This window comes from Hemicordylus capensis, chromosome 14 (assembly GCF_027244095.1).
Source record: "Hemicordylus capensis ecotype Gifberg chromosome 14, rHemCap1.1.pri, whole genome shotgun sequence".
Taxonomy (NCBI): Eukaryota; Metazoa; Chordata; class Lepidosauria; order Squamata; family Cordylidae; genus Hemicordylus; species Hemicordylus capensis.
The window spans coordinates 16,751,084-16,763,554 of record NC_069670.1 but is presented as its reverse complement, the minus strand read 5'-3'; the positions used below and the strand labels follow the sequence as shown (position 1 = coordinate 16,763,554).

The 12,471-nt window shown below is 51.2% G+C and overlaps 1 protein-coding gene across 5 annotated transcripts; it reads right to left on the bottom strand.

Moving 5' to 3' along the window:
- Window positions 1–465: 465 nt before the first annotated feature.
- LOC128337435 (RNA-binding protein 4B-like) lies at window positions 466–10,925 on the bottom strand. 5 transcript variants are annotated; one of them, XM_053278440.1, is made up of 4 exons: window positions 10,748–10,925; window positions 8,876–9,109; window positions 3,799–4,468; window positions 935–1,071 (listed from the first exon to the last, which is right to left on the bottom strand). In XM_053278440.1, exons 2-3 carry the CDS (start codon window positions 9,093–9,095, stop codon window positions 3,807–3,809), a joined length of 882 nt encoding a protein of 293 aa, XP_053134415.1. In that variant the 5' UTR covers window positions 9,096–9,109; window positions 10,748–10,925; the 3' UTR covers window positions 935–1,071; window positions 3,799–3,806. The 5 variants fall into 5 exon arrangements, with proteins under 5 accessions (XP_053134416.1, XP_053134415.1, XP_053134413.1 ...); XM_053278438.1 differs by having other exon boundaries at window positions 8,684–9,109; window positions 10,748–10,905; XM_053278439.1 differs by lacking the exon at window positions 10,748–10,925 and adding an exon at window positions 10,580–10,727 and having other exon boundaries at window positions 8,684–9,109.
- Window positions 10,926–12,471: the final 1,546 nt, after the last annotated feature.

The following is a 12,471-nucleotide window of genomic DNA, read 5'->3' as shown; positions in this document are numbered from 1 at the left end:
GAACTCGTACATTAATTCACTCAATATCTGGAAGGAGGAACAATCTGCTCAGGGCACTCCGTTTGTCTTGCTCAGGTCAACCAACCCTGGCCTTGTCAGGAGGATTTTAGACTGGGCCATTTCTGTGGAACTGAAAGTGGAAACATCAAACAGGGCATTTCCATAGCCACCTGCGTTTTGTATTTGAAAAACCTTAGGTGGAAGAGCCTAACTCGGAGAAATTAACCTGCGCCATCTGACAAAAGAAGAAACAACCTTCAGCTCCCAGCTATGCAGGGAACTGAGCTTCACAAAGGATGGGGACATGGGGGTGAGTTCCACAGGCAGCCCGAGCACAAGCCCTTGATTTCATCTGAAATGCACAGAGCGGGTGCTGACAGAATACTGTGGGGCTGCCATATTTTCAGATTCTCCTCTTAGTCTGTTTTGTCTAAGTCATACTAGACAAAAAGAAGCTTCCAGGCATCTGTTACAAGTGTGTTTTATTATACTAGAGAACAAAGGAAAAGAACAAAAAAAATCACAGGTTAATAGCAATATAAAGAAGGAAGGACACCACAGGAGGGGTCAAAATTATGGATAATATCAAATATGACAATGACTAATCATAGCAAAAAAAAAAAAAGACTGATTATTCATGTCAAAAAAAGAAAAGAAAAAAGCCTATGGTGTTGTGGGGGAGCTACAAACGGACTGGCAGGACAAGCTGATGGCTTTCACTAGACTCCAGAACAAAGGGAGTTTGCCTCCTGCCTAAGCTTGAACCCAGGTCTAGACAGGGGTCATCATTGAAAAGCAAAGAGCCACCTCCCACACGGGAGGGTTCAATGCTAGTTGTGGACCAAAACAAAAAACAAAAAGACCGCCCCCCACAAACACACACAAAAGAACACCTCCCTCAAAGAATTCCTGTGGATGTGGAATTTTTTTTTTAAAGGGAAGGTATTTATCGCTATGCTTTGAAGAGACACAAGATGTCCATTAGTGAGACCATGCTAAACGCAAAATCGACACATCGTGAAGCTGGCATTGTACCACAGGAGCCCGACGTCCAGCCCTCAAATAGCCTACCTGAAAAATAAAAGACACAGTTCATTGGAAAGCTCAACGGTCAGGTCGCGGCGAGGGGGGAACCCCAGGGCCACACTGCAGGGATGGTTGGGGCACAAAACTTCACTTCTGAGAAGGCCTTGTGTGCATGCCCCAAACTCCGGAACAAGCAGAGTAAGGTGCGTGCGGGTCTGTGTGTAGCTGGTGGGGCCTCAGAAGGAGGGGAAACTAACAGAAATACACCCGTTCCACCACGATCGCAGTGGAATGATCAAAGTGACATGTTTCTCACTCCTTTACAGAGCACCGTACCTCTTGGTTTTGTGCACAACAGAGAGAGAGAGAGAGAGAGAGAGAGCAACGTAGGGGCACACAGAATGCTTTCCCAGGCCAACACGCACGTTGACTTTGAAACACAACTAGTATTTCAAGCCAAACTTCTCCACTTGTAGGCAAGTTTCAGGAAGCTTTCTGGTCCACGAGCCAAGCGCACACATTTGGGCCACTGGTACTATCTCAGGGGAGGAAGACTCATGTTTGGCAACATCTACCCGCCTCGAGATGGAAAACAGACAATAGCATGGTTGCACTTACAAGTTTCTGTGGGTTACTGCCCTTTCTTTATCCCTACCCCCAAACAGTGAGGGTAAAATTGCAGGCATTTTTGCACAGAGCAAAGGGTTCGGCTAACAGTGAACGAACAGTTGTACTCTCTTCATGGAGTGATCTTTGGAGAACATGCCTGCCAATTTTCATGTCAATTCCACTAACATCATCCAAAACATTTTATAGTTGTTTTTGTGTTTTTTAAAAACACTTTTAAAAGTTTGACGCACCACTGCAAATTTGGCCATTCAAAACAGGAGGACACGCTGCGAGCCGAGAGTCCTCAATGCCATCACTCTTTTAGATCTCCGGGGTACAGACCTTACCCAACCATCACAATGAGCCTTCATCCCCCCAGATGGCACCAGCCATCCCTGCTGGCCTGTGCACTATCCCGCTTTCAATTAGTTTCAGGGAGCTAACACGACTTCCAGCACTGGACGGACTTCTAGACATCCTGAAAGGTGGCTGGTCGGTTCTATTTCCACACAACACAGCAGACAGAACCAAAATGTGCAGCAACCGATTCTCTCGAGCCACACTACATGCATTCCCATTCGAGTCTCCATCCCTGAAAGAGGACCCGAGGCTGCCTTCTCTCAAGTGAGACCGGTAACTGGCTTGGTCTCCCAAGCGCCCTGGCAAAGGGCCTTTCCTGCCTGTGCTCCTCAAGACCCTTTGCAACTGGAGATGCTGAATCTGGGACGCTGGATGTGCCAAGCAAGGGCACTAGCACTGAACCAGCCCCTCTGCCAGCAGCACTAAAGCGTCTCTCTCTGCAATAACGGCCCAGGCACCTACCTGAATCAATTCTGGCCGATTGATTCAATACCTGAATCGAACCGGGCAAACCACTAAGGCATCTCGGGCAATCCTGCGAGAACCCTGAGAACAGCACGAACCTTGATGCTGCAGAAGGGCGGCTGTTATTGTTGCTATTGTTTCACCCAGCCACGGGCAAGAGATGCTTGTGGGGACTGTATACTGGAATTCCCACCTCACACAATTCCACCTGGCAACTCCCAGGTGAATGCCCCGCTCAGAGATACACTGACGGGGTCTGGCTGGGACTAACCAGGAAAGGAGATCTTGAGGGTTGTGGTGAGAAGCTCGACGGAAGTGTGGCAGTGGAAGGGGGGAAACTCAAATCTTGGGAGTGGTTAGGAGGGGCGATACCAAAGATAATGTGCATCCATGGTGTGACCACATTTAGAATATCACCTACAGTTCGGGATTGCCCTGTGCCCAAAAGAATATCAAAGGGACTTTAAAAAAAAAAAATACAGAACAGCGCAACTACGTCGACCAAGGGACTGGAACACCTTCCCTGCAATAAGAGCATCTGAAGTGGGTTCGTTTTGAAAAATAATTGACCCGGGGTGGGGTAGGAATATGAACGAGATCTATAGAACTATGAGGAAAGAGTGGAGAGATTCTTCCGTCGCTCATAATACCCGAGGTCACAGAGCCCCACTGAAGCAGATTGGCACTGGGTGCAGGAGAGACAGAAGGAAGGAGCTCTTCACACAGCGCCTAATTTACTGAAGGAAGATGTGAGGTTGGCTAGTCACTTCGATATAAGCCCGTTTCTGTGCCTTGAGGGGAAGGAACCTCTCTCGGGCAGGGAAAGAGCAGGTGTGGGGACCATGCCAGAGCACCTTAAGGCCTTGCCCTCCAAGGCCCCACCGCCTCTCACTAGACTGGATGGCCTCTATTGAGCCTGCTCAAGTTAACCACCAAGAGGGTGGGGGACTAGGGCAGGGGCAACAGAAGAGGAAAGCAGAGGCACTCGGGGAGGGGAGGATGGACAGGCCTGGCCTACAGACCAGGTTTTAGAAGTTGTAGCATGGCGTCTATTCCTCTCGTGGGACAACCATGTCCCCTCTACCCGTGACCTGCGGCCAAATGCTAGAGGAACGGTGAGCAGAAGAGCATCCCTCCTGGCTGGCACTGGACCCATCTCGATCTCCAAGGCCCAGCATGCTCCAGAGGTCCTCAGCGCTAGATCCCCGCCGCTCCTCAAAGCGGCCCTGCGGAGACTGGAGGACGCCCACAGCGGGCTGTGCCCCCCGGTCTCTCCCCCGGCCACACCGATGGCTCCAGCCCCCTTCGCCAAGCGCCCCATGGGAAAACCACTCTCACCTCCAGCCTCAGTACGCGGAGTACCGCAACCTGTCCGCGCCTGTGTCCCGCCCGAACCGCTGGACGTCGTAGAGGGAGGATCGCGGGACGGGAGAGAGCTGGACCCGCTCGTAGCCGTACAGGTCTCCGACGGTGGAAGCCGCAGCTGCCGAGCGACGCAGGGGGCTTCTATCCCGGGTGTAAAAGGAGGAGGTCGCGGCGGCCGCCGCGGCCGCCGCAGCAACCGCAGCGGCAGTTCCCGAGGCCGGCAGCAAGGCCCTCTCGTAGGGGTCTAAGGCAGTCGAGAGGCGGTTGGCCATGGCTGTGGCTTGCGAGTACTGGGCGTACTGGGAATACTGGGCCATGGTCTGCTCCGCATAAGCGTCATATGCAGAAGCCCCGTACGCGGCGGCCGCGGCGGACCTCGCGCGGTACCGTTTATAGTAGTCCACCATTCCGTAAGGGTCATCGTAATACACGGGGTCCCCATAGCCCGTGGGGTAGGGGTTGCGCACCACGCCGTACTGCTCGCTATAAGGTTCGGTCAGCTCGGGCACTTGCCCCGTGCGATCTACCGGGCACTCTTTAGACCAGTGACCCTCCTTCCCACACCGGTAGCAGCCGCTCTTGTCTCCCATCCCGGGCGCGGTCCTGAGCCGGCTGGTGGACAACTGCACGCGCATTCGTTTGCCTTGAAGAAACAGACGCAAGAAGGGCAGCTATCAAGACACGTTCAAGAACAGTTCACAGCAAAAAAAGAAGAAGCAGCAGCACAGCAGGTCAACACGTCACCACCACACCAGGGGGGGAACCAGCTGGCCCAACCCACCACAGCCAAGTGGACAGGCAAAGCGTTGCTAGGTTCCGCTGCACCCTGCAGCAGGAAGGGGGCTGGGTCCTTGCTGGGGAAGCAGAGCAGAGGCTGCTGAGGGATGCACGATATTCCATGCGAGCCCTCGACACGGGCCGGGCTGCTCAGAACTGGACACCTTTGGTTTGTAGCCCTGCCGAACGCCGTGATGAAGCAGGAAGGGTCCATCAAAGCTGGGGGGGGGGGGGCTCAGGTGGAGACCTTGGAAGCTAGTGGGCTGCCCAGGCCAGTGTGTGGCTTCCAGTGTGGGACCCAGGGTATCCAGAACACAAGCATCGTGGCTGCCAGGGTTTTGTTAAAGCGCACATCTGCAGCCCCAGTGACAGCAGCAGAGTGCATATGCTTAAGGCTCTGAAACCAGGGGAGAGAAACTGCAGGGGGAGTGAGCTGGTCCCTCCCACAGAATTCAATCCTAGCACCCTCGGCAACTCCTCCCTGCCCACTGACAAGGTCTCTGGCGTGGCCTTGTCTCCATTATTCCCTACTCCAGCCAAGTGGAGCTTGAATGGAGCACATCAAATGGGCTGCACCGATTCCGCTCACGGGGATCTCAGTTGGGTTCCCAGGCTTTAGAGACCTGGGGGTTTGAGATGCAGTCGACTCTGATTCCTGGCATATTACCGACAGCCAGTTCAAACCGAGGAGAGAAACCTTGGGACACCGACTCTGCAAGAAGGCACCACAGAGGCCAAAAGGCAGCGTGCCACTCGGTGCTTGGGGGCAGGGAAGAGAACCTCTCCCAAGGCCTAGATGCTGTGGCCTCGATAAGGACGAGCCTCTTCCTCCCTAAGCCACCCAGCAGAAGCACACACACCCCGCAGACGATTTCCAAACCCTTCGCCCACATGCAGCATCCCATGAGTCACGGAAGGCCGAAGCAGCCTCTCTCCCCACTGCCAGCAGCCTCGCGCTTTGCTGTCGTGTTCACAGGAGCCAACAGCATCCCTTCCGGCCGCCCTGACACACCCAGTCCACGAGGCAGGCTTACCCCACCTTTCAACTGAGGAGCACAGACAGAGGACCGAAGAGCTACTGGCAAGCCCCTGAGATGATGGGTTGTTTTTTGGTAGGGGTCGGGGAAGGAATACTACTAGGCATATGCCAGTGAGTGGAGGGAGATAGCCAGGCATCCACAAATCCACTTGCCAGCTCGCCAGGCAAGAGTGCCCCTGGCCCTCTGGCGAGCAGGACACCCAGCAGCAGGACACCTCAGCAGAGGGGTCATTTCCACTGCCATTTTGGAGAAGGCCAGAAACAACAGATATCCCCTCTGAGCAGCAGCAGAGGGCTCCCGCTGTTTCTTACCATCTCCATATCCCACTGCAAATGGGAGAAGACTCGCTTCTCTTCTAAGGCCTGTGCACCAGAACAGGGTTGGAGGACAGAGAGGGGGTTGGTGGCCATGGCTGGCTAGAGAGCTCAGCCTTCATTTTTTGACCCCTGGAGAGAGCCGACAACTGGATTCTCCAGCAACAGTCCTCAGTGGCTAGACCCCAATCCTAAGCAGCAGCAGCGACCCCCTCCACCAGCTATTTCACACACCAGATGCAGTAAGCTCCTCCTGCAAATTCTGCCACAGAGACCAGTCCGTCTCCAAAGCAAGCCTGTCTTTTCTGCTGCTACAGCCTAACACAGGTCCTCTCCAGGAAGTTATCCCCGACTGGTGACTGGCCCAGCACGCGTCAGTGAGCCTAAGCCAAGGAAGGTTTGGCCGGGAGAAAACACACCCAACCAGCCAGCTAGCTGCAACCGTCGGATCTGGTTCTATGGCATTCTTGGCACCAAATCCAAGACCAGATGTGCTGAACTGCTCTAAGGGGCAGCAGGGTACCCTGTGGAGCCCGCAAGGTACGGCAGGCTCCCCATCCCAAAGTGATGCCTAGGCAGCCAGGGAGAGGGATTACCTGCCGGAGACCAAAACAAGCACATAGGCAGCGGGCGGCAGGCCTACGCATTCCAAGAGGCTCAGCAAGGGATACACTGGGAAAGAGAGCCTTGCCTTTTTAAAATGTTGGTGCTTCAAAGGGTTAGGGTTCTCTTCGGGATATGTTTCCTGGCCATGCTCTACAAAGCCCCCACCCCCACCCCCCATAAACACATCTCAACCAAGCTGTTTCAAATGAAAGAGCTTTTCTTCCACCCTCTAGTAGTTAGAGTGCTGGCCTAGGACTTGGGACACCCGAGTTCAAATCCCCCACTCAGCCATGCAACTCACTGGGTGACTCTGGGCCAGTCCCTTTCTCTCTCAGCCTAACCTACCTCACAGGGCGGTTGCGAGGACAAACAAAAAACTCATGTACACTGTTCTGGGCTCCTTGGAGGAAGAGCGAGCTATAAATTTAAAAATAAGTTTTCTCCATAACACAGCCAAATTTGGGGAAGCTTGTTTTCTTCACACATTTTGACCAACATCTGCATTTCAGATTTGTAATATCCTCAGCTTCAAGTTTGCTCAGGAGTTCAGCTTCCCCCACTATTCCCCTCCAAAAAAAGCTCTGAATGCAAAGGAAAGAAAGAAAATACTGGTATATAATACAAGCTAAAAAACAAAACAAAAAAAGGATCTTGCCTGGCTGCCCCTAAACGTTGCCAGATTTGCTGCGATGTCTTGAATGTACAAGGATATTCAACTGCTCAGCAGGCAGCTGTCAGCAATAGGATGCTGACAAACACTACAGTTTCTGGGAGAGAAGTAAAAGGTCAGCTAAAAGCTTCATGCAGAGCCTTGGAAAGGGAGAAGCTGTGTGCTGTTGGAAATAAAGCAGGAGAGAGAATCATATTAATGGAAGGCTGGGAAGTCAGGTGAGAGCGGATGAAGACACAGGAGCCCAGACGAGAACTGGCTGAAGGAAAAAGCAGGCAGTTGGCCGAGACATAAGGACCTGAGCAAAAGTTCAATGAATGATAGGAGGAGACATACGAAAGAAAGAAAGGGAGTAAGGGGAGAAGAGAGTTTTTTTAAAAAATCATGTTGGCAGGAAAGGAGACGTCAGGCATGGAAACTCAAGGAGATGCAACTGAGTTATCTGTCCTGGGCTGGACAAGGCCAACGAGGCTGGCTAAGTTGGTGGGTGGATCGTACAGCACATTGATTGGAGCCAGTCTTTGGCTCCCAGTCCCTAGTTTCACAGGGCAGCAGGCTTCCATCAAATTAACCAACAAAAGCTTCAACAGACCTACAAATGTAGCAGAGCTGGGAACAAGCAGAGACTTGAGGACTTTTGAAGACATGGACACTTTGTTCCTGCTTGCTGTGTCAAATTTGATGCAAAGAAAACTATGTAACATCGTAAACATTTTCTGCATAATTTGTATCCAAAGCTGGGAAACATTTGTTTAGCATGGTGTAGTGGTTAGAGTGGTGGATTATGGGGAGACCCAAGTTAAGCTCCTCATTTAGCCACTGGGTGACTCTGAGCCAGTCACGTCTCTCTCAGCCTGACCTACCTCACAGGGCTGTTTTGTGAGGATCAACAAAACTATGTACACTGCACTGGGCTCCTTGAAGAAAGAGCAGGATACAAATGGAAAAATAAAAAATGCAATAAAATCGATGCTACTCTCGTTTTCCTCCCCATACATGCTGCCAGCCTAACTGAAATGCATCTTTTAAAATGGAGTTCTTAAATGCAGATCTTTCATAAGTTTAGCAGGCCTCAAATTGAAATGTGACTCCATTCCAGATGTAGTGCATTTCCACCAAGAACATATCCCCCAAGTTTCAAGGAAGCATTTCTTTTTAACAATGCGAGTGGCTTGCTTATTAAAACCCGCACCTAGAATAGGAACTGCCCCCTTCAAGTGCCTCAAAAAGAAGTACCTTTCCTCAAGCACCGCAACAGGTAAATGACATCCATTATCTGATCCAATAATTCGCCAGAAGCCAAACTGAAACAGGTTTAAAAGACAGCTGCTGCCAGCCTTACTGAAAGGATCAGACAAGTTGAGCCGCCTCATCCTGGAGAAGCCAGCCAGCCCAGGGATTGGGGCGCTTCCTAGCCTAGACTTCCACACACCCCGCCCCCTGCTTCCCACCTTGGAATTCCGTGTTGTCAAGGCCCCTGATGGCCTCAACAGCATCCTCTGCCCGCTCCATGTGCACGAAGGCGTAATCCTTCACGATGTCGCACTCAAGCACGGGGCCGTACTCCTCAAACTTGGACCGCAGCTCCAGGTTGGTGCAGCTGGTGCTGATGTTGCCCACGTGCAGCTTGGTGGAGGCCTTACTCTTGTTCTTGCTAGCCTCCACGTTGATGCAGACACCGTGCAGCTTGTAGTGGTGCAGGTTGCGGATGGCATCCTCAGCCGCGGTCTTGTCCTCGATGTGCACAAAGCCGTAGTTCTTGATGATGTCGCACTCCAGGACCCGGCCGTACTGCTCAAAGAGGGAGCGGATCTCCTGCTCCGTGGCCTCGCGGGGAAGGTTACCGATAAAGAGCTTCACCATGGCAGCAGCTAGAGCTGGCAGCAAAGGGAGGAAAGGAGCATTAGGCTGCAGCCGTACAAAGAAAGGCAAACAAAATGGATGCCTCAAGCAAACCAGGATTCCCCAAAGCAAAAACAATCTCAAGATGATGCATCGAGTTCCACAGCTGAGCCAAGATTTGCAGCTGTGTCTCCTACATCCAAATCCATTTGGCCTTGACAAATTTTCTTTGGATCTAGAAGCCCTAGATCCAGAGAAATCTCCCCCACCCCAGTGCTTTCCCCAGCTTCAGATGAACCACAAGCTTCCTTAGTTCTGTGCCAGGGAGCCAGTCTGGTAGGTCTGCCACAAAGAAATCTGAGAGTGCTCCTCTGCATACAAACAAAAATTAGCCACCCAAACGTCAGCTGAAATATGACAGTCCAACCTAGAGCATACCCTTTAGGTGAACTGCCCCCTCACCCCCCACCAAACCATGATCTGCCAAAAGGCAGCCAAATCTCTAAGTCTAGATTAACTGAAGCCGAACTTTCCTTTGAACACCCCACTTTTTAGTCTCCATCAGAGCTTTGTATTGTTTTTTTCTTAAGTTGCAATTCTTGTGGATATATCCATCCATCAGGTGCTCTATACACTTTAAACTGGGTTGTAAGAGTTTATAGCTGAAACACAGTCCTGATCAAATCAGGGATTGGCTCTATGGCTCAAGAGATCTAAATTTGCTAGACAAAAAATAAAATCTTGCAAATATGAAATCAGCCCCTGCTATGATTGAATGGCTGTCTCAGGTGAATCTACCGTCAACAGCAAAAGGTGGTGATGGAGGATTTTAAGTGCTTTGTTATTGCTTTTTGTATGCTTGAAATTCCACCAAAAAAAGTTTGCAGACAAAACTTCTGACACACACTGAAGAGAAATTAATATGGTGGAGGAGATTCTCCCCACCACCGCAGCTAGTATTCTTCACTGTATATAGATAAAACAAGCAGAAACAGATGGCAATCTATTTCAGGCATCAGAAAAGTTGGTAAAATCATGCATTTTGGAAAAATTTGATTTATTTATTACATTTATATCCCACTCTTCCTTCAAGGAGCCAGGCAAACAAGGACGAATTTCCCAGTTTAAAATTTAAATCTGGATATCCCTCCGTACCCAGGAGGAGTCTCTCTTTCTCCCACCCGCTCCTCACACACGCTGTAAGCTCCTTGGGGGCAGAGATCTGGACACGCTCCCCTACCAACCAATCCATAAGAATTGGGAGAGAGTCCATGCACTGTCAAGCAGGCATGCGCAATACAGCCGACAAAAGCAATAACGAGCAAGTTGCCCACTTATGACCTGCCATGACATTAATAGCCATTATAGTAAGAATACAGAGTTCTTTTAAAAGACTAAGTAAAGCTTTAGCTACAGTTTCAAAACTAAGCCCGCCGTTGAGTTACGACTGAGCCTCTTTCGCCGTTTTGTCCGCCGCCTCGAGCCCACAGAGGCGGACTACCCACATTGGGATGAAGGGCTCCCATGAATTAGAAAAGCAGGCGAGCCGTGGAGGGATGGAGGGAGACGCCGACTGCCCAGCCCAGGCCCTGCCCGTCGCCCTCCGGGACTCCCCACTCTCCCCCGTTCTTCCACAGCCACAGCCGCCCCCCAGCCCAGTCCCCGTCACGTACTTCAGCGGCGGCGGCCCGCGACACAAAATGGCGGCAGCAACCACGAACGGCCTTCTCCCGCTGCTCCCAGGGTACGGCCCCGCCCTCCGCGCCGCGCCCTGATTGGACCCGGGAAGCACTTCCGGGGTAATGAGTGGACGACCGCCGGGCGACCTTAAGGACTTCCAGCCAATCAGAAGAGACTCGGCGCGTCGGCCCCTTTCATTCGTAGCCGCCAATCGCGTTGTCCTGGTGACGGATTGTGCCGTGTGTGGAAAGGGTGTGGGGGAGACGGTGGGCTGTTCCATTTGGTAAGCGGGGGCGGGGGGTGATGGTAAATTGTCTGAGTACAGTAACAGGCGCCTAAATGCTCCTGGGTTGAGATATCATGCGCCGGGGGGTGGGGGGTAGGACTTGCTTGGATTGGTCCACCAAGGGAAAAGGTGGGGGGACTGGACTATTCCATCTGGATAAAGTGTACAGGGGGCGCTCTGGGCTGTTCCAAGGGGCGTTTTAAGGGCTTGCTGGACTGTTCCATGATGAAGTTTCATAAGGGAGGAAGAGGAAACCATGATTGTATGGGGAACAGAATCAAAATGGCTATGGGGGGATAAGTTGTGCTAGGAGTGGAGAACTGGTCTTGTAGTAGCAAGCATAACTTGTCCCTTTAGCTAAGCAGGGTCCGCCCTGGTTGCATATGAATGGGAGACTAGAAAGTAATTTATGGTTTCCTTTAGTAGCAATGGCGACTCTAAGAATCTTCCCTAGAGGGAGCATATAGGTGTGAGGAGTTAGGTGTCTGGGGAAGCCAGGGAAAGACACGAAAATAAAAATGAGTGTAATCTAGTTTAAGGCTACGTAAAGAATTCGTCCATAATAATTTGGTTACAATAAGTAAGTAAAGTGTACCGTCAAGTTGATTTTGACTCCTGGCGCGCACAGAGCCCTGCGGTTTTCTTTGGTAGAATACAGGAGGAGTTTTACCATTGCCTCCTCCCGCGCAGTCTGAGATGATGCCTTTCAGGACCTTCCTATATCCCTGCTGCCCATAGTCCCATGGTTCCTATAGTCTGAGAAACACACCAGCGGGGATTCGAACCAGCAACCTTCTGCTTGTTAGTCAAGCATTTCCCGCTGCGGCTGCGCACTTAAGGTGACTGGTTACAATAAGAGATGACCCCTCTATTTGCAACCGGTGAAGGTTCTGTTTACTTGGCTGGCTGGTTCTGCCTTAGCAAAGAGGATATTTATCAAAGTTAAGGGCTTTGGTGGCATCCAAAAACTATCCAATAAGAAGAATTCCACGGGCAAAGATGCTGTCCAATCAAATGAAAGCAGGAGGCACTCCGCAGGTGAAGGCTTTGGCCAATCAATTTAAAAGATGACAGCTAGGCTAGGATTGGCTGGACCTCGCAACAAGTTCAGGACCAGAGTGAAAACTTTCCAGAGAAGAGCCCCATTAGTCAAAGCGACGTATCTGAGCAGCTACTAGAAGCCAGTGAAGCGTTGTGGGGAGTCCTCTTTTGAGGCTTGTGTCACCTGAGTGCCTAATGAGTGTTATTAGGTTGATGTAGAAAGGGAATCAGGACCAGGGTGTTTTTTTTTTTGTGGGGGGTGTCCTCAACTCGATATTTTTCAGCCACCCAACTTAAATAAATGTAACTATTCATGTTCTGAAGTCTGGACCTAAAGGCCTTTGGAGCCCCCCTCTTCGCCCAGCTGCAAATAAGTTATGCTTATTATTT

Coding starts and splice junctions, on each gene's coding strand:
- LOC128337435 (XM_053278438.1), bottom strand. CDS start 9,095: ATGGTGAAGCTCTTTATCGGTAACCTTCCCCGCGAGGCCACGGAGCAG. Junction 4,469..8,683: donor TGACAACACGGAATTCCAAG/GTGGGAAGCAGG, acceptor TGTTTCTTCAAG/GCAAACGAATGCGCGTGCAG.